Source organism: Sapajus apella, unplaced genomic scaffold (assembly GCF_009761245.1).
Source record: "Sapajus apella isolate SASKATOON/1434 unplaced genomic scaffold, GSC_monkey_1.0 scaffold47, whole genome shotgun sequence".
In the NCBI taxonomy this organism is placed as follows: Eukaryota; Metazoa; Chordata; class Mammalia; order Primates; family Cebidae; genus Sapajus; species Sapajus apella.
The window spans coordinates 14,786,938-14,814,712 of record NW_022436987.1 but is presented as its reverse complement, the minus strand read 5'-3'; the positions used below and the strand labels follow the sequence as shown (position 1 = coordinate 14,814,712).

At 43.2% G+C, this 27,775-nt stretch overlaps 1 protein-coding gene and 1 long non-coding RNA gene across 9 annotated transcripts in view; both read right to left on the bottom strand.

The window, feature by feature from the left end:
* NAV2 (neuron navigator 2) overlaps nt 1–27,775 on the bottom strand; it is a 404,334-nt gene that overhangs the window by 81,864 nt on the left and 294,695 nt on the right. Inside the window, exon 1 of one of the 8 annotated variants that reach the window (XM_032241071.1) lies at nt 17,596–20,893. The exons of the other annotated variants lie outside the window; for them this stretch is intronic. Coding sequence (XP_032096962.1) covers nt 17,596–17,621 — 26 coding nt within the window. The 5' untranslated portion in view covers nt 17,622–20,893. Of the gene's footprint in view, nt 1–17,595; nt 20,894–27,775 lie in introns of those variants that run through there. 8 annotated transcript variants of the gene reach the window in all.
* Nucleotides 25,928–26,282, bottom strand: LOC116525273. The gene is made up of 2 exons (XR_004257648.1): nt 26,233–26,282; nt 25,928–26,069 (listed from the first exon to the last, which is right to left on the bottom strand). It is a non-coding gene; the product is annotated as an uncharacterized LOC116525273 (long non-coding RNA).

The following is a 27,775-nucleotide window of genomic DNA, read 5'->3' as shown; positions in this document are numbered from 1 at the left end:
GAACCCAGGGGGCGGAGGTTGCGGTGAGCCGAGACTGCGCCATTGCACTCCAGCCTGGGTAACAAGAGCGAAACTCCGTCTCAAAAAACAAACAAACAAAAAAAAGTACAAAAAAAATTAGCCAGGCACTGTGGTGGATCCCTGAAATCCCAGCTACTCAGGAAGCTGAGGGAGGATGATCACTTGAACCTGGGAGGTGGAAGGTTGCAGTGAGCAGAGAGCATACCACTGCACTCCAGCCTGGGCAACAGAGTAAGACTCTGTCTCAAAACAAAACAAAACAAAACAAAACAAAACAAACCGTGCTGATCAAAACTCATAGAAGTGGAAGTGAGAAGTCAAATAGACAATAAACAAGCTTCCAACATCAGTGTGATACTATTCTAATTAACACAGGGGGAAAGGGTATTACTGGTTTTCTATTGCACAGCTAGAGAAAGTGAGGCTTAGAAAAATGAGATACCCTTACAAGGTCAGAGGGCTGGTAAGAGGCAGAGTGGGTCTGGATCCAGCCATTCTGATTCTAGAACCAACTACTGTGATGGCAGGCAGTTTTATATTATGTCAATTCTCAGCACATACCAGATGTGACACAGCCTACTTTCTCAGAAGGAAGCCAGGCTTGGGAGGCCAGGCAGCCTGGTTCAAGGCCACTCAGCCAGGAGTGGCAGGTCTGATACCAAGGCATTGACTTAGCACATTATTCTACCACCTAGTCTTCCATAGTCTAGCTGAAAGTCCTGCAAAGTGGCAGCATGAAGCCTGGGAAATGCTGAGTGGCTGAGATTTTGAAAGCCAAGAGCACTTCTGCCACACACAGACACACACAGACACACACAGACACACACACAGACACACACACACACACACACAACCCCAACGTTCTAGTTGATTCCAGCAGCTTGGGAGATACCTGCCTGTGCCTCCTGAGCTCTGCTGATCAGGCAGGAAGGCAAAGGCTTACTGAAAACCTGTTTTTATCACCTTCTCCTTTCACACTATTTGGCTTCCAAAACCCAACAGGAACATCCCACAGAAATGCAGGGGAGTGTGAGGGTGGTCCCAAGGAGAAGGGATAAGGCAGGGAGAGCGAAGGCTCCAAAGGGGCTTACTGTGGATGAATCCACAATGGTCCGGCAGCTCTGGGACTCTGCACACTTCACTCCTACAATTCTACTTCTTATTCCCAGCCCTCCATCCTGTTCCAAATTCTTCCTTTAATTCTTTCTCCAAATACTCCAGCCCACCCACATCATCTCCTACTTTGAATTCCTACATAGTGTCACCATTTGTATTTGCTTCTACACACTCTTACACTGTTTTCTAGCTACTCTCTATACAAAGGGCTGTTCTATCTCCCAAGCATATGCAAGAGCCTGCTTAGCGATAACAACTAAGTGCTTATCACAGATCATGAATTGTGCTAGGTACTTTAAACATATTGTTATAGATTTCTCCAGTCTTCATATCATACCTCTAAGCAGGTATCATCCTGCCCATTTTACAAATGAAGAAATAGAGACTGAAATAATAAGTACGCTGACCAATGTCATTCAATGTTGGAACTGGGTTTGAAAAGCAAAATGTCAAATTGCAGAATATGTGCTCTTTCTAGTCTGTGTCATGCTGCCTTCTGTAGCAACAAAGGCTGTTCACTGGGCCTGTGCCACATGCCAAACTATTCAACATTTACACATACTCTTATAGTCACTCTTAGGGATGTTTCACAATGAAGGAACTGAGGCCGTGAGGACTGACGGCAATGCTGCAGCAACGTCAGGCTCATTCGGTGGGCCATGTCCCCTCCATCTCCAGAGACATAGTCCGTGCTCCTTAGATACCTCCTGACTGAACTCAACATGCAGAGGCAAGATAGAGGAAGTTTCTGGTGCAAACTTGCCACCAGCAGTGGATTCTAAGCCCGGCTCCCTGCCCACTTGATTCTTTGCAGGGTCACAGCTTCTGTGCCCGTTTCTAAGGCTGGTAACCACAGGAAGATCTGATGGGAAAGCATGGGGTCACAGATGGAAAAGGACTCAAACTAGAACAAGTGATCAAAAGAAAATCCCATGGGTCTTTTCCTGCATTTGTTCTTTGGGGTTAGGAATTTAATGTATCTAAAATGTCTCATAATTTGATGAAGGAGAAAGGGGAATGGTGGGAGAGGACTGTGGCACGCGGGGAGGAAGGAGAGCAGTTGTGACAGATGCTCATGAATCCAAGTCCCAGATTTTGTGCTTTGAAATTGTAACCATTTCTCCTCTGTGGCCTTTCAACACCAAGATAATATTCCAGAGGGGCATGTGGCCTTCGATACAGAGGATTCTTCCCACATCAGTGCCTGGAGCAGTGGGAGCTAACCCTGAGTTCACAGGAAGCCCTTGTAACTGAGCCACCCAGAAGAGGGGAACCCAGGGGTCTAATCCTTGGGTAGACACTTATGATGAGGATGAAGGGCAGCGACATAAGGGAAAGCCACAATGAGCAAAAGCAGCCTTGATGTTCCCCAGAGCTATCTGTGGCCAGAAACCAAATCTGCCCCTGCGGCTGGAAAACCGGCCACGTCTCCTTTGCTTCTGGATCTCTGGGATACTGGCAAGTGCATCTTGACATAAAGTCACTTAATTCTAACTTGTCCTTTTTCCCATTTCAGGGTGCAAATGATCACGAGCCACCAAGATTAGGTCAGTGAGTTTGCAGATGTATTCTGTGGAAAACCAGTTCCACCAGATACTCTGTGATAAGAATGTTGCCCTAAGAAGGGAATGTGGGATCTGCTGCCTTCTAGGAGATTGACACTGTAAACTATACATCAACATCTTATCAGCTGTGAAGTCCAGTAAAGATCACTGTAACTTTGCCTAAAGGAGCATTCCCCAAACTTAGGTGACTACACAGGAAACACTGAGAAGAATGAAGGAAAGCACACACAAAAAAATAAAAAATGAAGAAAAATGCAATAGAGCCTAGAGCTGACAGTGGTTACTTGATTCTCACTTGCCTGTGAAGGAAGCTAGCACAGAGCGAAGCAGAGCTGAGAGGGATGGAAGTGTGCCTTTGACATCGCTTGAGCGCCCATATCCAGCCAAACTGAAAACCAGAAGCACCCCTGGGAGATCCAGCCACGAGAAATAGTAAATTTCTTTCTTTTGCTTTTTGTCACTTGGCATATTCATGCTAACTAATGAGGAAGCACAATTTACTTGTAACTTGTAAAGTAACTCCGGACATGTGGCTGAGAGTCAGAAGGGAAAAATTTGGAAAGCATGCAGAACTCACTCAGGCAGTAAGGACATTGGTTAAATCTAATCAAGTGGCAAAGGAAATTAGGTACAACCTGGGATGAGGTACAAAAGTCCACTGACCCAAATCGGGCAATAAATGTTGAAAGTAGTTACAAAAACTGATTAAGATTGTAATTTGAAAGGAACCTAGAAAATTCGTGTTTACTATGTGGTGAAATGAAATTCCAGAGAAGAGGCTTGGGGACCTCAATAACATAGCAGAAAGCACTGCAGTGTACTCAGCTATGACTCTGGAACCATGTGTGATTCCTAGAAGAGGATTTGACCATTCCTGTGTCCTGGTCCTGAAGCTGACCAAGAAAAACCATATGGTGGTCCTGAGCCCACCTGAGATGATAAACTGACTACTCTCATTTGGGAGTATATGAATTTTAAATTCAGGAAAGGTTTAATGAGATGAAAAAGAATGATGAAATAAATCATAATATTAAGATTAAGGCTTTGTGATCATTGGGTTAATCTCTATGTATTTATAACATTTAAAAGAATACACAGCATATAACAGGATCTGACAAAACAGTCTTGTGATTTCAATTGTAAAAGACAATTGATTTTTTTACTTGAGACTTTTAAGCTGAAATGTTAAGAATTAGATTACAGTTGTAAAACGAACTGAAATGTTTATGATAATAATTTATGACATTTGTAACTTTAATTGATTTGATTTGCAAGAGCTGTTTAAGTGCTTAGAAAGATTTTGTTTGTTTGGCTGGTAAGTCTACCCTGTCAGACATCTGAAGAGCCTAAGAAAACCAGGTATGTTAAATTTACAAATGGAGTCTAAAAATTTAAGAAAGTTTAATTATCTAAGCTTGCAAACAGCACTAATTTTGTAGGTAAGCATAATCTGTTGTCTGAATTAATAAAGTGCTAATTGATAACAAATGAAAATGATCTTAATTTATTAAGAAAAACCTGATTTATAGATGAGATTTGTAAGAAAATCTAGCTTAAAAACCTAAAACTTCAATTAAATATTAAATCCTAGTTAACTCTAGGAAGTTATTTTTGGACACAAAAGCACTCTTAAAAATAAGGTACTTTAAAAAGTATTAAAATGGAGGTGGATCCAAGATGGCTGAATAGGAATAGCTCTGGAGTGTAGTTCCCAGCAAGAATAATGCAGAGGGTGAATGATCACTGCGTTTCCAGATGAGTTTTTACTGCCCACAGACCAGGAGATTCCGGGGTGGAAAAGCGCCACAAGCTTCCAGCACGACTATTTCAGCCAGCGCAGTGGGTCACTTCACAAAAACTCACACAAATCTGGGCAGCTGTTTCAATTGGCGCCTGAAACGCCTGGGAGACAGAGCTGCCCATTCAACTGAAAAAAAAAAAGGGGGGGAGCTGAAACAGGGAGCCAGGGCATCTGGCGTGGCAGGTACCACCCCACAAAGACCAGCAATCTGAAATGCTCTGGATTGAGAGTTTCACAGCAAGTGCAGCTAGACCCAGGATGGTCCAGTTCTGTGGGTGGAAGGGTGTCTGCGACTACCGAGGCAGTCCACCATTACCTAGGCGGTTCTAACTACACATCTATAAACAAAACCACAAGGATGTTCACACGGCAGCTGGGCAGAGCACATGGCAGCTCAGCACTGCCTTTGCTGGCAGACTGTGATTAGGCTACCTCCTAGCTGGGCAGGGCATCTCTGAAAAAAGGTAGCATCATGTCAGGAACTTATAAAGGCCCACCTTCCCAGGACAGAGCACCTGGGAAAAAAGGCGGTTATGAGTTCCATTGCAGCAGACTTAAATGTACCTGACCAGCAGCTCTGAACAGAACAACAGAGTTCACAAGCTCAGAACTTGAGCTCCTATAAGGATCAGACTGTCACCTCAAGCAGCTCCCTGACCCCTGTATATCCAAAGAGACACCTCAAAAAGGAGAGCTCAGGCTGACATATGGCAGGTATCATTCTGGAACGAAGATAACAGAAGAAGAAACTGGCAGCAACCCTTACTATTCTGCAGCCACTGCAGGTGATCCCCAGGCAAGCAGGGTCTGGGGTGGATCTCCAGCAGTGCTACAGCAGAGGGGCCTGACTTTTAGAAGGAAAACTAAAAAAAAACAGAAAGAAATAACTTCATCATCAACAAAAAGGACATCCACTCAGAGACCCCATCCAAAAGTCACCAACTACAAAGATCACAGGTAGATAAATCCACAAAGGTGGGAATAAACCAGTGTAAAAAGGATGAAAACACCCAAAACCAGAACGACTCTACTCCAAGACATCACAACTCCTCACCAGCAAGGGAACAAAGCTGGATGGAGAATGAGTCTGATGAATTGACAGAAACAGGCTTCAGAAGGTGGGTAATGCAAAGAAACTAAGAACCTTGAAAAAAGGTTTGACGAAATGCTAACGAGAATAAACAGCGTAGAGAAGAATATAAATGACGTGATGGAGCTGAAAAACACAACACGAGAACGTTGAGAAGCATACAAAAGTTTCAATAGCCAAATCAACCAAGCAGAAGAAAGGATCTCAGAGATTGAAGATCAACTCAATGAAATAAAACGAGAAGGCAAGATTAGAGAAAAAAGAGTAAAAAGAAACAAACAAAGCCCCCAAGAAATATGGCATTATGTGAAAAGACCTAATCTATATTTGATAGGTGTACCTGAATGTGAAGGAGAGAATGAATCCAAGCTGGAAAACACTCTTCAGGATATCATCTAGGAGAACTTCCCCAACCTAGCAAGGCAGGTCAATATTCAAGTTCAAGAAATGCAGAGAACACCACAAAGATATTCCTCAAGAAGAACAACCCAAGGCACATAATCGTCAGGTTCACCAGGGTTGAAATGAAGAAAAAAATGCTAAGGGCAGCCAGAGAGAAAGGTCGGGTTACCCACAAAGGGAGGCCCATTAGACTCACAGCAGATCTCTTGGCAGAAACCCTACAAACCAGAAGAGAGTGGGTGCCAACATTCAATATCCTTAAAGGAAAGAGCTCTCAACCTAGAATTTCATATCCAGCCAAACTAAGCTTCATAAGTGAAGGAGAAATAAAATCCTTTACAAACAAGCAATTGCTCAGAGATTTCATCACCACCAGGCCTGCCTTACAAGAGCTCCTGAAAGAAGCACTCAACATAGAAAGGAATCACCAGTACCAGCCCCTCCAAAAACATACCAAATGGTAAAAAGAATTGACACAATGAAGAAGCTACGTCAACTAATAGACAAAACAACCAGCTAGCATCAAAATGGCAGGATCAAATTCACACATAACAATATTAACCCTAAATGTAAATGGGCTAAATGCCCCAATCAAAAGACACAGACTGGCAAATTGGATAAAATGTGAAAACCCATTGGTGTGCTGTATACAGGAAACCCATCTCATGTGCAAGGACACACATAAGCTCAAAATAAATGGATGGAGGAAGATTTACCAACCAAATAGAGAGCAAAAAAAAAGCAAGAGTTGCAATTCTAGTCTCTGATAAAACAGACTTTAAACCAGCAAACAGCAAGAGAGACAAAGAAGGGCCTCACATAGTGGTAAAAGAATTAATGCAACAAGAAGAACTAACAATCCTAAATATATACGCACCCAATACAGGAGCACCCAGATACATAAAGCAAGTTCTTAATGACCGACAAAGAGACTTAGACTTCCACACAATAATAGTGGGAGACTTTAAAACTCCACTGTCAATATTAGACAGATCAACGAGACAGAAAATTAACAAGGATAACCAGGACTTGAACTCAGATCTGGACCAAGCAAACCTAACAGACATTGACAGAACTCTCCACCCCAAATCCATAGAATATACATTCTTCTCAGCACCACATCACATCTATTCTAAAACTGACCACATAATTGGAAGTAACTCACTCCTCAGCAAATGCAAAATAACAGAAATCATAACAAAAAGTCTCTCAGACCATAGTGCAATCAAATTAGAACTCAGGTTTAAGAAACTAACTCAGAGCCACACAACTTCATGGAAACTGAACAACTGGCTCTTGAATGCTGACAGGATAAACAATGAAATGAAGGCAGAAATAAGGATGTTCTTCAAAACCAATGAGAATGAAGACACAATGTACCAGAATCTCTGAGACACATTTAAAGTAGTGTCTAGAGGGAAACTTACAGCAATAAATGCCCACATAAGAAGCAAGGAAAGATCTAAAATCGACACTATTATCAAAATTGAAAGAGCTAGAAAAGCAAGATCAAAAAAACTCAAAAGCTAGCAGAAGACAAGAAAAAACTAAGATCCGAGCAGAACTGAAAAAAATAGAGACACAAAAAACCCTTCAAAAATCACTAAATCCAGAAGCAGATTTTTCGAAAAGATCAACAAAATAGACCACTAGCCAGATTAATAAAAAAGAGAGAAGAATCAAATAGATGCAATAAAAAACGATAAAGGGGATATCACCATCGATTCCACAGAAATACAAATTACCATCAGAGATTACTACAAACAACTCTATGCACATAAACCAGTAAACTTGGAAGAAATGGATAAATTCCTGGACACTTGCACCCTCCCACGCTTAAACCAGGAAGAAGTTGAAACCCTGAATAGACTAATAACAAGGGCTGAAGTTGAGGCAGCAATTAATAGCCTACCGACCAAAAACAGCCCAGGTCCAGGTGGATCCACAGCCGGATTCTACCAGACATACAAAGATGAGCTGGTACCACTCCTTCTGAAACTATTCCAAACAATCCAAAAAGAGGGAATCCTTTCCAAATCATTTTATGAGACCAACATCATCCTGATACCAAAACCTGGCAGAGACTCAACAAGAAAAGAAAACTGCAAGCCAATATCCATGATGAACATAGATGCAAAAATCTTCAATAAAATACTGGTAAACCGACTGCAACAGCACATCAAAAAGCTTATCCACCATAATCAAGTAGGCTTCATTCCAGGGATGCAAGGCTGGTTCAACATACGCAAGTCTATAAACGTAATTCACCACATAAACAGAACCAAAGAAAAAACCACATGATTATCTCAATAGATTCAGAGAAGGCCTTTGACAAAATGCAACAGCCCTTTATGCTAAAAACTCTCAATAAACTAGGTATCAACAGAATGTATCTCAAAATAATAAAAGCTATTTACGACAAACCCACAGCCAATATCATACTGAATGGGCAAACACTGGAAGCATTCCCTTTGAAATCTGGCACTAGACAAGGATGCCCTCTGTCACCATTCCTATTCAATATAGTACTGGAAGTTCTAGCCAGAGCAATCAGGCAATAAAAATATAAAGGGTATTCAATTAGGAAAGGAGGAAGTCAAATTGTCTCTATTTGCAGACAACATGATTGTATATTTAGAAGGCCCCATTGTCTCAGCCCAAAATCTCCTTAAACTGATAAGCAACTTCAGCAAAGTCTTAGGATACAAAATCAATGTGCAGAAATCATAAGCATTCCTATACACCAATAACAGACTTACAGACAGCCAAATCAAGAACGAACTGCCATTCACAATTGCTACAAAGAGAATAAAATACCTAGGAATACAACTAGCAAAGGATGTAAAGGAACTCTTCAAGGAGAACTATAAACCGCTGCTCAAGGAAATAAGAGAGTTCACAAACAGATGGAAAAATATTCCGTGCTCATGGTTAGGAAGAATCAATATTGTGCAAATGGCCATATTGCCCAAAGTAATTTATAGATTCACTGATATCCCCATTAAGCTACCTATGACCCTCTTCACAGAACTGGAAAAAAACACCTTAAACTTCATATGGAACCAAAAGAGAGCCTGCATAGCCAAGACAATCCTAAGCAAAAAGAACAAAGCTGGAGGCATCATGCTACCTGACTTCAAACTATACTACAAGGCTACAGTAATCAAAACAGCATGGTACTGGTACCAAAACAGAGCTATAGACCAATGGAACAGAACAGAGGCCTCAGAGCAATGCCACACATCTACAACCATCTGATCTTTGACAAACCTCACAAAAACAAGCAATGGGGAAAGGTGTCCCTGTTTAATAAATGGTGTTGGGAAAACTGGCTAGCCATGTGCAGAAAGCAGAAACTGGACCCTTTCCTGACACCTTACAATAAAATTAACTCCAGATGGATTAAAGACTTAAACATAAGACCTAATACCATAAAAACTCTAGAAGAAAACCTAGGCAAAACCTTTCAGGACATAGGCATAGGCAAGGACTTCATAACTAAAACACCAAAAACATTGGCAACAAAAGCCAAAATAGACAAATGGGATCTAATTAAACTCCAGAGCTTCAGTACAGCAAAAGAAGCAATCATTAGAGTGAAACCAACAGAATGGGAAAAAAATTTTGCAATCTACCCATCTGACAAAGGGCTAATATCCAAAATCTACAAAGAATTAAAACAGATTTACAAGAAAAAAACAAACAAACTCATTCAAAAGTGGGCAAAGGATATGAACAGACACTTTTCAAAAGAAGACATTTATGAGGCCAACAAACATATGAAAAAATGCTCATCATAACTGGTCATTAGGAAAATGCAAATCAAAACCACACTGAGATACCATCTCACTCCAGTTAGAATGGCAATCATTAAAAAATCTGGAGACAACAGACACTGGAGAGGATGTGGAGAAACAGGAACACTTTTATGTTGTTGGTGGGAGTGTAAATTAGTTCAACCATTGTGGAAGACAGTTGAGGAAATCGCCTTGAGGCGATTCCTCAAGGACCTAGAAATAGAAATTCCATTTGACCCAGCAATCCCATTACTGGGTTTATATCCAAAGGATTATAAATTGTTCTATTATCAAGACACATGCACACGCATGTTCATTGCAGTACTGTTTACAATAGCAAAGACCTAGAACCAACCCAAATGCCCATCAATGATAGACTGGACAAGGAAAATGTGGCACATATACACCAAGGAATACTATGCAGCCATAAAAATTGATGAGTTCGTGTCCTTTGTAGGGACATGGATGAATCTGGAAGCCATCATTCTCAGCAAACTGACACAAGAACAGAAAATCAAACACCGCATGTTCTCACTCACAGGTGGGTGTTGAACAACGAGAACATATGGATACAGGGAGGGGAGCATCGCACACTGTGGTCTGTTGAGGGGGATAGGGGAGGGACAGCAGGGGCAGGGAGGTTAGGGAGGGATAACATGGGGAGAAATGCCAGATATAGGTGACAGGGAGATGGAGGCAGCAAACCACATTGCCATGTAGGTACCTATGCAACAATCCTGCATGTTCTGCACATGTACCCCAGAACCTAAAGTGCAATTATATATATATATATATATATATAAATTTTAAAAAGAGTGGAATAAAACTGACTGAGTCAGGCAATCAAAAAGAAAGTATTAAAACATATTTCATTTTTTGAATGAATCAATGATTTTTATATGAATGACTAGAAGAATAAATGAACCCAAGGTGGCATCTTCTCTGCTCACCAGTTTTTGCCACTCCACTTCACCTTCATTCTACACCATAAAGCAGCTTCAAAATTGCTCTGAAAATGTTAGTGGAGATAGCATTGTGTTTGACACCCTTGAGAAATAAGCAAAACAGCCCCAGGGCCTCCTCCTGGAAATTAACAGGAATATGGGACACAGAGCTTAGCTTGGCTGCTTTCCCTGTCTTTTGGGTTTTACTTTTTTATAATTTTAAGACAGTCTTTCACAGATACGCCTGACTACTTTGGCTGAAACAGCTGGAGAAATGGCTAGAAGACACTTCTATTGGTTCATCATAATAATCAACACAAAAGCTTTATTTTCTGGCCAGATCACAGCCATGTACTTTTTCTCTACTAATGAAATGTCCTACATTGGTCAAGTCAGATAAGAGTGTAACTGGAGTTATAAGTGATCAGATTTTAAAATAACCTTCCCCTATTTTTAGCCAATGTGTAGGTGGAAAGAATTTTATGAAACATTTACTATTTTTCTTCTCATAAAGTCAACGTGTTTGGACCCTTAGCCAGGGGCTTTGAATTTGCTTGTTAATCTTGTACACTGAGCCACCGCCCCTGTGTGCCAGGCACTGTGCAAAGTGGTGGGGACTGATAATTCAGTTTTCCCTGCCTTGACCATAAATCCAGTAGACGTAACAGACAAGAACATAGCTTAGACACAAATGAAAACGTAGAACAGGGACATGAGCAAAGGGCACCAAGTGGAAAGAACACTGGTTCCAAACATCATTTATATAGCCTCCCATATCTCCTAAAGCCACCAGCTAAGTCACAGCACAAGGAGCTCTTCTGGTAGCGTTCCAAAGCCCAGGCCCACCAACACTTTTAGTTATACAGCTTTCTTCAAGGCAGGGACACAGCAAAGGCCAGGAGCATGGAGAGCCAGGCCTTTACCCCAGGCTTCCATAGAACTACGGCCTGTGAGGATTGAGACAAGGCATGTCCTCTCCAGGCCCCAGTCTTCTCTTCTTTATAATGGAGTATCTGGACTAAACCATCCCAAAGATTCCTTTCCAACTGACATCCTTTACATTTATGCTCAGAGAAAAGTTGGTACAAAGGCAAGCGGGCACACTGGTGGTCCCAACAGTGAATGGTCTCCCCTCATTCAGGAAGAGCTGCCAATCAGGTAACTCCATTTTCTAATGACTGGGCTTCTTCATTGCTGATTTCACCTCTCAGATTACTGTTTTTAGCTAGCCTTGAGTAGTCAATGGCCCTTTTTTGACAAAGTATGCTCTCTCATTTGAGATAATCCCCATGGGAGCCTTTCAGTTCACATGTGCTACCTGCTTGGTCCTGCAATTTGACTTTGCAAACTCTGGTACAGATGTGTTACAACCCAACTCACAACAGAGTGTCTGCATTAGACCATGCTATTTACCCAAAGAAAGGGCATGCAATCTTGCCTAACACTCACAGCCACCACTGACAGTGTTACCAAATATGCTAGGCACTGTAGCAGGCACATTATATTATTCTACTCCTATTTTCTCCTGGACGGAAAGGAGGCTTAGGACCCAGGGCACATCAGAAGGATGAGATTCAAGGCAGGGTAGAATGACTGATGCAGCCTTCCAGCTCATCCCAAAGATGGCACAGATAGTGAATGTCGTATAGACTATAGCGCATAGCTACAGTACATACGGATCAGCATTGAAATCTGTTAACTAGCTTAATCCAAAAGAACCTCCATCTGCCAGCAGCTGCCAAATGCATCAAGAACAGACCCCATTTTGGCCAACATGTCGCATTTTAACCAGAACCAAGGCTCTCACAGCCTCAACTGTTTCTCTACTACTTCTTGGAGAAATACAGATGTGAAGGGAAAAGCCTCTACAAAAGTGACCAGAAAATCCATTCAAAAATGGAAGGGCCCATTAAACCAGGAGATCCAGTTTCAGTCTTAGAAGGGATGCTGACATCACTACATCAGGAATCCAAATGCCACTCAGAGGGCTTAATGCACAATCTTAAAAACCCTAGTACAAGTGATTTGCCATGAAAAATGCAGATGAAAGAAGCATAAACTGTTTCAGCTTCACACACCTATTTTGCTCCACTGTTATGAGGAGTGAGCATTCCACAGAGCTGAGAAAGTAAACCAGACTTCACCAGGAACCCTGAAATACTACATTTAATATAGACAAATTTTTAATATTGAGCTCTTCCAGGCCAGTATCTAAAAGGGGCAAGAATCTGTAATGGTTCTGAATTAATGTGATATTATATTTACAATATCATCTCTCATGAAGCAGAAAAGCAAAATAGAATCCCAAGGTTCCAGGGATCATTAAACAGATTTTTCCACCAGGATATAAACACCCTTGCTTTCAGCAAAAGACTCGGAGAGGAGTTATTGAAGGATCTGGAGGGAGGAGCATTACACCTTTCAAATGAACTCCCTGTGAGATAATGTTGTTTATTCAAGGGAAGGACATGCTAAATGATGTTGTAAAAAAAATCAGGTTGCAGATATATATTAGTTCCTCTCTGCTCACTAATAAAACCACAGCAGGTTAGCAGAGATGAAGTTCTCTAAGTATGGTTCTGAAAAGCAGTCTTTACAAAGCAAGGATCCTAATCCTCCCCAAACTCCAAAGTCTGGGTCTTTCAGGTGGCCCTTACTGTCCTTGGAAACAATCTGGGCCAGACCCCACCCCTCTGTCTGCCTCTTTCCAGGTGACTAAGCTCATACCACAGAGCTGCAACCAGCTTCATCCAGGCCTTACCTGCTCAATTTTCCAGTTCTGCTCCACAATCAAGGCAGAGCCCATTTACAGGGCTGGCCCTTGCCCCTTACCAGACAGCTGCATTCAGTTGCAAAAAAGTCCAGACTGGTGGAACTTGTTTTCTGGCTATTGTTCAAGGCAATTGTTCCTGTGAAACCCCAGGGCCCTAGCGGAATGAGATCCTTTGGTGTGGATGAGTGAGCAAGCCCAACTGTAGGCTTAGAAGTAACCCCTGGGGAAAGAGAAAGGGTTTGGCTACCTACATTTCCCACCAAACAGGTATGTTAACTATTTCCTCCCCAGGGGGTTTTCTCGGGAGCACCATCTCCTCTAACTACTGCTGGAACCTATTAAGAAAATCTACCTTCAAAGGATGAAGCAGGGCTGCTGCAGAGTCCTACCTTTTGTAGTCTATGTGGGAATAATAACAGCCAAGTTTAATTGACATTTAAAGTCGTCAGCCCCAGTGCTAACTGCACTACACACATTATTTTAGTTAATCCTCAAAACTCTGATAAAAATAATCAAGAACTCTTACTAACGGCTTGCTATGGGTCAGCCTCTGTTGTTATTTAACATATTTTCTCCCAGGTACCATTAGATAAATATTAACACTATACCCATTTTACAGATTAAGCAATTGAGGATTGGAGAAAATAGCCCCAAGGGTCATATATCTAGGAAATGTTGAAGCTGGGATTTAAACACAGATCCAGAAGTGTTCAACCACCCCATTTATTTATTCATTTTACACATTTTAAGGAACACTCATCATGTGTTCATCAGACTTTGAAGGACTTCAATGTTTCCCACACCAAAGAAGATACAGTTACTTGAATTAAAACTATAAGCAAGCCACCTCTCTCTGGATTCTACCTCTGGGACCAGCCTAAATAGTTTACAGTTCTGGTGCAAAATGATCCAGCGCCTAAGCTTGAATTAATGCAAGGACAAAAAGTAGTCACTAACTCCAGCAAACTTAGTCTCATCTAGCGCCACTAATCCCAGGAAGCTCCAAACAGAGGGAGCCACAGCTCTGCAGAAAAAAATAAAATAGGTCTGTGTTTGAATTCTGGCTCTGCTATCTCCTTAACAGGGCACCTTTATCTCCTGGGTGGCATAGTGCTAATAACACCCAGTTACCATAATCCTTTTGTTGGGACCAAATCAGGTACCCTGTGTACGGCTCTCCAGGTATATGAGAGACAATCCATGCATATCGTTGCAGTACAAGATCTAGGGAAGCTGCAAGGACTGCAGGAAGGAGATGCGGCATACATTCTGAAATGGATGATAAAGTTCTAGTGTAAGAACTTGCTTCTTACTGCCATAAATGGACAGTGTCCCAGGAGAGAAGCAGCTTCTACAGACGGTGCCAGGTGCAAGGCCAGTGATTTGAGGTAGAGAGAGGAAAATACAAGCCCCACAAAAAGGGCTCCAAGGGGATTTAGCAGCCATCAGGCTTGAGTTTCACCCCACAGCACCTTTGTCCCATTTTGGTAACTCATGCCTTGACAAGTAGGTGGTCCCCTGAATAACCGTGAAATTTTTCCCTCTGGCTTCAGGGGCTTGGTGGCATTGGAAAGTCCGGAGCTTTGGATGCTTTAGACCCTCATTGTTACACTAGGCACCAGCATGTCTGCTGACCTCAGCTACACAAAGCCCTCTCTCCTTCAAGGCTCCTCGGGAGAGGTCTGCTTACCCTTGGGCCACTGCTGGCTGGCTTTTGCCAAGGATACCAACAAACTCATCCTAGTTTTCTGTTTACGAGAAGATATATTTCCTCTAAACATCAACAGAATTCAGCATATTATAGCAAATGAAAATAACAGTAAACTCTGATGCAAGGTTAAAAGTTTTAACAATAGGTTACAGTCACCATGCTAAGCATCATCCCATAAACACTTCTCCACTTCCTTATCAGGCACAAACTATTAATGCCCCCTTTTCATAGACATGGAAACTGAAGCGTAGAGAGGCCATGTGACCTGCCCAAGGTGCCAGGGCTAACAAATAGAGATGGATTTGAACCCCGATCTGCCTGATTCTGAACCTCAAGCTTCTCAAAATCACATTGATTCAACGTTAAGAACATGCTTTTAAATAGTTCATGGTCATATAAGAACTCAGAACTTCCAACCACTATTCAAAATACCCAGGACACTTTAATGCAAACAAGTTTCTCTTAAAACATCTCGAAGAAATTAAAGGAAAGGGGATGGGGGACAAATCCAATACAGGGCATTGGCTGGCTGTCTGAAAACCAGAGTAAACAGAATGGGACATGGAGTTCGATATCCCCATAGTCTCCCTCCCTCCAACCCTCTGCTAATTTCCCAATATATCTTAGGGATGTGAGAACCTGAATGCACAAAACAACCACAGTTGTTCCAGGGCAGCCAAGAGAGGCAGCTATCTCCCAAAAACAGGCTGGCCTCATTTTGCAGTTTGTCAAGGGCTTGCCCTTAAGCTTCCTCTTTCTTGGGGCAAGAGGAAAGGGAAGGGACCTCAGGTTAAAACTTCTACGGCCCAAGAGAAGCTCAGCCTTAGCTAATTAGGCACCCCCAGCACACATGTGAACAGCTAGTGCCAACAGTTTCGGTCAGCATTAATATGCTAGGTGTAGCCTCCAAGACTCCATAAATTCAGCGTCTTAAGAAGTGGACCCTCTTTGGCTAGAGTCACAGAGGGCGCATACTGGCCCTGCCAAACCGCTAACATAAAAAAAAAAAAAGAAGCAAAGAAAAAAAGAAGTAGACCCAGAGTTGCAGGGCACAGCCTCAGTAGCCCAAGGCCAGCTCCAAGGTCACTGGCCTTTCCTGATTTGACCTCCACTTGGGATCAACTCCTCCTGAACCAGGTACAAGCAAAGCTCCAGCCTGATCCATCCAGCAGCTCAGGATCACAGAACTCAAGATCACAGAACTCCCCAGCTAGGTCTCACTGCCAAAGCAGAGCTGCTTCTTAATATACAGCCCTCTTCTTTCCAGCAACAAGCTGAATCTGAGAAGCCCAGGCAGGCTGTGCTGCTAGCATCCTGTGTACTTTGGTGAGTCCTCCACAACAAAGTACTCCCTTCATCCAGCTAAAGTCACATTTAAAATTACAGGTAAAACCATTCTGAGCTCATATGCCAAGCCCACCCAGGAAGGCACGGTGGTAGAGCGAACCTGGGTTCCAATCCCAGCTTTGCCTCTTACGAGCTATGTGACACTGATGAAGTTACTTAACCTCTCTTAGTTCCCACTGCTGATTTTCAAAATTGAATGTAATCTCCCAGGCTTTGCAATGAAATCGAATGACAGAATGTCTGCTAGACACTTGGCATGTAGAAGGGGGTCATGAACACTGTTTTCTTCTCCTCTTGTCTGGCTTAAAAACAGAAATGTGCTTCCCTGGGCAGCTCTATGGGTCATAAGGAAGTAAAAAAATTTTTAAAAAGTCCTTATGCTTAAACCTCCCATGCCATCTCTCCTGGAGCCTAGTTTCCACACACACACACACACACACACACACACACACCCCACCCAACACACACACAACCCACGCAGTAATTTGCTGTATTAGTAAACACAACTACAAGTTCACCAGGCTCCTTAAATTCCAAACAAAACCTCCAACTGCAAGTCCTTTTAATCAGGGAACCACAAGCAGTCCTTGCCTGGGGCCACACTGCCTTTTTCTCCAGCTCACCCCTTCATACTGCCCCCACCAGCTGAAAATTCTGGAATAACGATTTAAGACAGCCGGGTGATCAACACCTAGATTTTCAGGCTCAGTAGCCTAATTTGACAAGATGGTTTGGAAAATATTGACATTAACCAAGTATCTATGTGGACCCGAGACATTTGGGTAATGCCCCAATTTCCTGTGAAACCATCAAGGTTAGAATGAATGGGGGCAGGAGGGGAGAGAAGGTGGTAAATTTCCTGGCCAGCAACCTTCCCCACCCCCGCCCACCACAACATAGCCCATGGTGATTCAGGCAGCTGCAACACAGGCTGTTCCACCAGGCTTTTCTGTATCGGTCAAGGAAGACAAGGCAGTACACGCACCACACCCACCCCCAGCCCCAGAAATTTTAGAAAATCATCCTACCTTGTAAGGTTCCTAGGCCACAGCATTTCACTACATTGTGGCCCTTGGAGAACAGTGGACAAAGAAGCTGAATGAATCTCACGGGATGGCAAGTCCTTTAGCCAGCTGAGCCAGCCCACACTGGGCCAGGGAATCCCAGGCACCCAGCAACTCTGTAACTAAAGGACTAGCTAGCAGGGATCACCATTCCCCAGCCCAGGAAAGAAATCCAATCCCCCAACAAAATTAACCTCTGAAGTGCTGAAGGAGCGAGAGGTCAGGCCTGAGTGCTGGTATCAAGTCAGCTGTGAAAAGTTTCAGCAATGCAAAAGCTAACACCAAACTCTGAAACCATTACCGTAAAGCACTGAATGAAAGAGCCCTCCATATGGTCCCAGGGGAGTTTGCAACAGTGGGTCAAATTGAAGAAAATCTAAGAGTGAAAAAATACTTTAAATCCTCGAAGACTGCACAAAAATGTTGCAGAAAGTCTTTCCAGCCCTAAGTATGACTTTTAATGACACAAAAATCATGACTATAACATTTCTTAGCTCATTCCATTGACGTCTGAATGCAAATGATTTAGCCTACAGAGAACTTCTGAACCTAAAAAGGAAATGATACCTGTTTGTACAGTTAACGACGACACTCATACATTATTTCCGGTGATGTCAATTTTGATGCAGTGCCAACAAAAATATGCATTAATTCCTCAGGCTACTTGTTTCAAAAGGAAAAGAATCTCAGTCTAGGCATGGCTACATTAAACATTATGGTACAGAGGCTGGAAGGGGAGGTGGGTGGGAGAGAGTCCCAGCTCTGGGATGGAAAGGGGTTGCACCAACTAATCCCTATTAAAACCTGTAATCAAGGCACTCAGAACTATGTAAACAGATGCTATGAAAAATGAACAACGAACAACTGTATTACTACTGAGAACTGAAACGCAAACTTATGTTATAGCCACAAGCTTTTATTTCAAAACGAAGGATTAAGATGTTCTCCAAAACCCTGATTCCCTCTCCAAAAATCCTACCAGTTGGTTCCTGGCAGCTTTCAAAGACTTTCCCCGAGAAAGACTCTCCCCCTGGGGTGGGGGGAGTGGGGGTTGTGGCCCTGGGGGATGGTTAGGGAAGGAAGCAGTAACTGGCTCCAAGTGAGGTCTCTGTGTGGTCAGCATTTGCTCAGCAAACAGAAGCTTTCAAAGTGGAATGAAGAGCCATTCCTCCCCCACCGAAAAGGGAGGGAATAAAAGATCTGCTCAAACTGGAGAGGAGGGTCTGGTGGTGCTTCCCGGGTGAATGAAACAGAGATTGTAATCTCGAAGGAAACTTCAACCAAAGTTAATCATTCTCATCTCATCCCTCGGGGCCTTCCTCCACTTGAAATACTGCTGGGGCATCTGCCGTGGGGAGTGGGAGGCAGAGGCAGGGGTGGACAGTGGGTGAGTTTGAGGGAAGGGATAGTATCCAGATTTATTAAGACAAAAAGGTTGGGATGGACCCAGGCTCTGGCTGACAAGGTGCTTCAAACCACCCCTTACCTTCTATGCTGTCCCTGGAACTGAATGTATCTTTACAACACTACTTCTTTGAGAATCTGTCCAGCATGGGGTTAACTTGGGAATGGGATGGTGACTGTGTGTATGGAAACATATAGGCACATGGGCTGGTGGGCGTGCACACACACACACACACACACACACACACTCATTCACTCTCTCTCTCTCAAAAGTTTCCACTCTTTCCTATAGTTGTTCCTTGCTCTAAGAAAATATAATAGGTAAACATTCTGATTTGTCATCAAGATAAACTAGGAAATGTTGATCCATTCATTCATTCATTCAACTAACATATTTATAGAGCATCTGCAATGTGGCAAGTGCTGTTCTAGGTGCTGAGGATACAAAGAGTCAACAAAATAGACCAAAAAATCTCAATTCTAATGGAACTTAGCTTTCAGTGGTAGAACTATAAACTAAATGAGACAAAATGTAAATTTTACAGCACATTGGCAATAAATGCTCAAGAGAACAACATAGTGTAAAGACCGAAGACATGATTTGTCAAGGGGGCTGTTGGAAAATTTACATGGGCTACGACATGTCTGCTGAGGGAATGTTATTACAAATGTAAAAAAACTGTGGGAGCTGGGTATCTGAACACCTGGGGATAAGAGACTTCCAACAGAGGAAATGGTCAGTGCAAAGGCCCTGAGATAGTATATGACTTGCAGTGCATTCCAATGAGTGGCTGCAGCACAGTGAGTGGTGAACCGAAGTGGGGTTAGGAGTGGGTCAGCCCCGGACAGTCCAAGGGTACAGGGAGAGAGAAGATTGCCTGAGTGAGGCCATGCATGTCAGTGTAAGCAGCCTATCTTTTACTCTGAGGGTGAGAGCTACATTGGAGAGTTAATAGATGGAGTTCCTCCTTTTTATAAAAGTTCTTGTAAATGTACAATGCTAAACATATTATTCTGATTATACAAGGGCGAGCATATTGTAGGAGACAAAGTGCTTTAAGGAGGTCTTAGTTTTCTTTCTATGGTTAAAAGAAGCACACCATTCATGTGAAAGGTTCTCAACTCTTTGCAGCTACAGGCTCTAAGTGAGTCAGGGCTTTCTTATGGTTTGAAAGATAATAATCAGCAGGGATAAGGGAGATCCAGGCAACGGGAGAGGAAGAGGGAAAGTAAACCAACTCCATGAGGGCAGATGCCCTTTGGCGCTTTTCAAAGAGCCAAGCTTGCCCTGTCATTTTTGACCCCTGCTTCTAAACAGGCCAAATTCCAAAGGCCTTCCAGAACTCATAACACATTTCTTCACAGAAACAATGTTATCAATGGTGTTAAGGTTTCCAAGTCTCACAGAGCCATTTTTACAAACAAAATGTAGCTGATAAACTCTACCCAGGTATCAAAGAGAAGAAAACTTTATTCTTGGAACACAGTACATTATTAGACAAAATAGAAAACCATAAGGATGAATCGAAAAAGATGTTCACCTATTTCTAATGAGTATTTTATGAAAACAATACTAGTGAAGACACTTTGCTCTTTTCCCTCCAACATATTCAATTTCCCCCTCTTTCCTGGCTTTTCCCTGCAGGCTGAGAAATATATTACTAATCTCATCAATAAAATGAAACCTTTTTTTGACCCTATGCCCATATTTTCCTCCACCATCATGCCAGCCTCTGCTCCTTATTACAGGAAAACATCTCAAAGGAGCTTTTTGTACTTCTCATGTCCCATGATCTCTTCAATCCACCAGGCAAGATTTTCGTTCCCACTACTCCACTGAGACCACTTTCCGTTTTTTTTGAGACAGAGTCTCCCTCTGTCACCAGGCACCAGGCTGGAGTGCAGTGGTGTGATCTCGGCTCACTGCAACCTCCGCCTCCCGTGTCCAAGCAATTCTCCTACCTTGGCCTCCTGGGTAGCTGGGACTGCAGGTGCACGCCACCATGCCCAGCTAATTTTGGTATTTTACTGGAGATGGGGTTTCACTGGCCAGGATGGTCTTGATCTCTTGACCTCACAATCCGCCCACCTCATCCTCCCAAAGTGCTGGGATTACAGGTGTGAGCCACTGCGCCTGACCCACTTTCTGTTTTCCCTGAGAACATCAATGGCTTCTTCCTTGCCAAAGCCAATGGTCAGCTCTCTGTCCTTACCCTAACTTGAGTTTTTAGCTGCAGCAGGTAGCATCAAAAGATTCTCCCTTCTTGAGTGGGCCTCATCTCAGGTTTCCGCACTGTCATCTGCACCTGGTTCCTACCTCCCTAACTGTCTGTGCTTCTCAGTCTCCTGGGCTCACCCTCCTCTTCACCTCTCCAGACCTCCAGGGCCTCCATCCCTGGACTCCTCCTCTTCTCTAACTACAACTTCTAACTAACTTATAACTAAGTTTTAACTACCACTTTTATCTAACTTTTCCTGGGTGATCTCACCCATGGCTTCAAATACTAGGTGCCGGCAGATAACTTGAAAGTCTGTAATCTCTAGCCTGGCCCCTTTGTGTACTCAACACATCTGAAATCAAATTTACCTTACTCAAAACTATTTCTCCAACTTCCAATGTGTCTGCATCCCCACTCCCAAAGTCTTCTGCATCTCAAAGTATGACTATCCATTAGCCATCCTAATTCTCTCTTTCCTTCTTACCTCTGATGTAATCCATTAAGAAGTCCTTTTGCCTACAGCCCCCAAATACACCTTGAACCCGATCACTACTGAACATCTGCAGTAAGATAACCCTGGACCAAGCTGCCATCATCTCTTTCCCGCAACAGCCACCTCCCATGTCGCTCAGCCTTCCCTCATGCCCTGCTAGGCTCCATCCTGCACACCCCAGCGACCAATCTTTCTCAGGTGTGCAGCAGAAGCTGTCACATTCCTGCTTAAAGCCCACTGATGGCTTCCCAGGGAACTGAGAATAAAATTCAAATTTGTTCCCTTGGCCTGGAAGCCCTCAAATGGTCTGGCTCCTCCTCTTCAAGACAGGACCCACAAATGCACAAAGCTTCTTCCCAATTCCTCAGCCCTTGCACTGTGCCTCCTTTCTGTAATGCTCCTCCCCACAACCCCCATGGCTGCCCACTTCTCATGGGTCAGATCTCGGTTGCAGTGGCACCTCCTCAGGGATTTCCTCTTAGACCCTGGCCCAATTATATTCCACCATATGGTTTTCTTCATGGCGTCGACCAGTCAACACATCGTCTTTCAACAGTCTGTCTTTCCCTCAACACAGTGAGCTCCTTGAGCACAGGTGTGCTGTTTGCTTTTGTTCTGAGCCATATCCTCCCAGTGCCTAGATCACTGCTGATGTGGTCCTGGATCCACCAAGCACAGGAGGACAAAATGGAACTGATTACGCTACACAGTCTCCTGGGGACATTGTAGGACTTTCAAGGACTTTAGTTCAATGGTTTTATTTGGTCCCAGATCCATTTGAGAACCTGACAGAAACTTAGGTCTGTGTGTCCACAAGAAAAAAGATATACAAACAATATTTTACACAAAATTTAAAGGGACTCACTGATCCCCTGAATCCTGTCCATAAAGCCCAGGTTAAGGGCAGCTGCTTCTGAGTTTTATAGTACCACTTTAGTTTCATTTTTTTTTTTTTTTTTTTTTTGAGGCTGAGTCTCGCTCTGTTGCCCAGGCTGGAGTGCAGTGGCACAAGCTTGGCTCGTTGCAACCTCCACCTCCCGGGTTCAAAGTGATTCTTATGCCTCAGCCTCCAGAGCAACTGGGGTTACAGGCATGCACCACCATTCCTGGCTAATTTTTGTATTTTTAGTAGGGACTGGGTTTCACCATGTTAGCTAGGAGTTCGCCATGTCTCAAACTCCTGACCTCAAGTGATCCTCCTGCCTTGGCCTCCCAAAGTGCTGGGATTACAGGTGTGAGTCATTTTGATACTGACTTTTTGTTTGCTTAATTTGGGAACCAGCATTATACTCAGTTCAGTTGCTTTCTTCTGGTTTGCTGGTAATAGAACAAAGAGAGAGGGAAGGGAGGGAGGAAGGCAGGAAAGCTCTCCTGGATGAATGAACAAAAATGAAAACATAAAGGTTTAATAGAGGATCTGTGTGTATGGGACACATGAAAAGATGTGACACACATCGCATTGCCTGGTGTGGAAGTTTACTGGGTGTGAGTCTTTGGCAAAGCTTTTGAAGTATAGCAGTTCATACCAGGGAGTTTATGATTTTCAACACGCATTGTAAGAAACTAGGCAGCTTTGGGGTAGAAAATGAACAACATTCAACAAAAAGTCAACGTAAAACCTTTGCCAGATACGAGACTGGACACTGGGAATACAAGGTGGAGAAAAAGGAAATGCCCCAGTCCTGACAGAGCTCTTTACACGGAGGAGACAAACAGGCAAAATCATTATGGATGTTACGGGGAAAGTGATGACAGAAATAAACAGAGTGCTGTGAAAGAGAGTCACACAGGAAGCACTTACTTTAAATAGCACGGTCATGAAAGGCCATTCCCAGGAAGTGACATTTAAAGGAAGACATGAAAGATGAGAGGGCACCAACCAGCCATCAGAAGGAGAAAGCCAGGTGTTCCAGACGAAGGGATCGGGGGCGGGTGGGAGACACATCAAGTGCAAAGACCAGAGGAAGAGAGAGGCTGGGTGTGCTGGAGGAGCTGAAAGGTGGCTACCATGTTTGAAGCCTAGTAAGTGGATGTGGGGACATCAGTGGAAAAGCAGGTCTATCCTCTGGAGAACTCTCAAACCCATTAATAACGATCCTAGGGAGGTGTCAATATATAGTTTGAGATGTAGTCAGTGTGCCTCTGCACCTCCCCTCTTCCTTTTCCATTTCCTCCATTCTTTTCTGGGAATTAGGACCTCAAAGCAAGAGGGCCTCCCTTCCTATAAATGTTCTTTTTTCTTTTATTTTCTATTTTTATTTTTGGAGACAGTCTTGCTCTGTCACCCAGGCTGGAGTGCAGTGGCACAATCTCCGCTCACTGCAACCTGCGACTCCCAGGCTCCAGCAATTCTCATGCCTCAGCCTCCTGAGTAGCTGTTACTACAGGTGTGTGCCACCACACCTGGCTTTTTTTTTTTTTTTTTTTGTATTTTAGTAGAGATGGGGTTTCACCATGTGGGCCAGGCTGGTCTCAAACTCCTGAGGTCAGGCAATCTGCCCGCCTCAGCCTCTCAAAAGTGCTGGGATTACTGGTGTGAACTGCTGCATTCGGCCCTGTTCATATTCTTATGCAGAATCTCTGCTTCCATTGGGTCCTGGGAAGCGTGACCTCATTCTTTACATTTACTGAGATTGTGGATCAATCACTCCCTCCCTCCATCCCTCCCTACAGCTTTCAGTGAAGTGGTGATGCTATTCTCCAATTATATTACAAAAACAGAATGAACTGCCTTTCAGCTTCAAATATTTTATCTTATGGAGTTGCAGTTTCCGTTACCTCTCATTGGTTAATTGTTGAGATTGTCTGGAGTCCACATTTGTGAGTACTCACATGCAAAAGCACACATAATCCTTAATCTCTAAACAAAAGGCTTCATTCAGCAGGAAGAGTATCCAATCTGTTATCCATGCTTATGCCCTTCCCATTCTAAATCTGAAACCAGTGGCTTGTTAACAAAACCCTACAGATGGCTGAGGAACAGGACCACGTGGGTGCCAGGGTCTTCAGGATCTTCAGCCTCAACTCACAAATCCAGATTTCCCACCCTCAGTCCAGCATCAGGGATGTCTTTTCTGGAAGGGGCCAATCAGCTGCATCAACTCCAAAATGGCAGCATTTCCAATAAAGGACATACGAGGTCAATGTTACTCTCAACAATAATGATAATTAGGCTTTATAAGCTTTCCTGCCTACACAGCTCATCTCATTTAATTCTAAGAACTGTTCTAACGTGTTATTATCCCCATGTTATGAAAAAAAAATCGATGTTCAGAGAATTTAATTTGCCCATAGTCATACAACTGCTAAGCGACAGACTGGAGCCAAATCCTATTTGATTTCCATGACACGGCATTAGGAGAGTGAACACCTCCAGGTCACTCTGCCAACACATGACACTAAGACACTTAGTGGGCAAGGGCCAGTCATAGGCTATCCCATAGTCCTTCAGTGGCTTCTCATACTTTTGGGTTTGGTCCAATTGAGATACACTCATTTACCAAATTCCACACTATAGTCGCTCCTCCTATATTTACAGTGATTGTTCTCTTTAAAATATTGGCTGGATGTTGACTTTTGTGTACCAAGCATTGTATGGGGGAAACAGTGGTATGTCAAAGAGAAGATGTCTCTCTCTACTCCCTCTTGGAGCTTATAGTTGGGTGTATGTGAGGTTGTCAAGCAGTCAAATAAAAAACAAATACTTTTAACTGCAATCTGCGATACACGTCATTAAAGAAAGAAATAGTAAACTGTGAGAACATATTATAGGGGAGAAGAGAAGGCAACTATTGTCCACAAAGCCAGAAAAATTTGTACTCAGGCTGCCTCTATAGGAATGCTGTGCAATGCTGAAATTTGACAGTTTTGGTGAAAATTTTGAAACTTGTCCCTAGATGTAGCTTTCTAAATAGCAAAACCTAGATTACCCCATAAAACCCAATCCCAAACACCCCTAAGAAAAACAGCCACAAAAATTTCTGTGTCATTGTTTCCAAGGCCATAAGGAGTAGCAGCAGATTGGAAGGCTCTGCACGTATTTCAGGAAGCAGTCTGGAGCAAGGCTCTCCTGCCTCTTTGGTCATGACCATAAATCTGGTTATTTAGAGGAAAATAGCAAAAAACCCAAAGAAGCAAATCCATGTGGCAATTGGGTCTTTTATTTATTAATTAACTACTCTTTTGAGACAGGGTCTCACTGTTGCCCAGCAGGAGTGCAGTGACACAATATCAGCTCTTTGCAACTTTAAACTCCTGGGCTCAAGTAATCCTCCCTCCTCAGCCTCGCCAGTAGCCGGGACTACACGCATGTCCCATCGTGCCTCTAATTTTTATTTTTTTATTTTTGAGACAAAGTCTCGCTGTGTCATCCAGGCTAGAGTGCAGTGGCGTGATCTTGGCTCACTGCAACTTCTGCCTCCTGAGTCGCGAGTCTCCTGCCTCAGCCACCTGAGTAGCTGGGACTATAGGTGTACACCACCACACCCAGCTAATTTTTGTATTTTTGGTAGAGACGGGGTTTTGCCATGTTGGCCAGGCTGGTCTCAAACTCCTGACCTCAGGAGATTCGCCCGCCTTGGCCTCCCAAAGTGCTGGGAATACAGGTGTGAGTCACCGCGCCTAGCCTATGACTGGGTAATTTTTAAATTTTTTTGTAGAGGCAGGGTCTTGCTTTGTTGCCCAGGGTGGTCTTGAACTCCTAGCCTCAAGCAATCCTCTCCCGTCAGCCTCCCAAAGTGCTGGAATATTACAGATGTGAGCAACCTCACCTGGCTTTGGTCTTTTAAAAAAGAGAAAATTAGAGAAGATTTAAAAGAGCATGATTGGCTTTGAAGATGCATACTTTATTAAGGGTGCTGTGAAGGCATAGAGAGAGTTCGAATGTATATTTTTGCAGCTGTACTATTATTTCTATTAAGATGGATGGGGAATGAATAAAATGTTTCAGTGCTACTTTTTGGCTCCAACGGGAATCCAGCTCCAAGGACATCCTTGAGTGTGTCTACATAGGGTGAGATAATGAGGCAGAGGGACAGGTGTCTGGGGTAAGGAGGGGGAAGTGTAATAGGGGAGAAGGAAGGGACTGGAGAGGAAACTTGTAGGTGCTTATCATGGGCAGCCTCCAGGCAGACTGTGACTTAAGCCAACAGCTGGGACACTGATCTCACTGCACTTCCTGCACCCAAAGTTTTCCCTGCATGAGGGTCATGCAGCTCTCCTGTTGTAGAGCACACTGCAGGGCAGAGGATAGAACACTAGAACAGAAAAGAAGTTCGGGGCTGAGCTCTTGTTCTACATCTGTCACCATGTTGACTTTGGCCAAATCACTTCCTGATTGTGGCTCTCAGATTACTCGCCTGCTCCCTGAGCAGGCTGCCGCCCCAGAGGTCCTCTAAGACCTTCTAAGTATGAATGTTTTGTAAAACTATACCCCTAGATCTCCCACTGAATTCCTTTTCAAAAGAAAATTCATTTGCCTTGTGAATTTGACTCATGATCCGTCTGTCCCCTACTGGGGACAGGCCTTGAATTTACTGCAGACTTTCTAGGGGCCGGGTATTGTATGAAATGCTGTAAATACCTGATCCCGCAGTTTCTCTTGTAAGAAAACCTGTTCTATACCTTAGCCTTGGTATTTCATTGTTTCCCTTCCGAGTTTACAGGGACTATAAAATAGGTTCACAAAACCTTTCCCAACCTCTAAACCACAATCTTGTATATGATGAAAGGAACAAGAAAAAAGCTTGGCAAAGAGCTTAACTCATTCTAGGTACTTGCCTAGCAGGCAGGCTAGCTGAAAAGTTATAGACTGGTTAAGGATTAAACTCCTTCCATTTGACCATTAGTCTCTAAGAGCAAAACTGTTTTGAATGGAAGAAGAGAAGTTAAATAGAGTGGCACACAGAAAGTGCTTAAAAATTTTGCTATTGGTTCCGAAAAGCAACAGTGCACCAGAGGCTCTACTAACTTTGTATACAACATTGGTGTCAAAACTCACAATATCCCAGGATGACAGATTTTATTATCT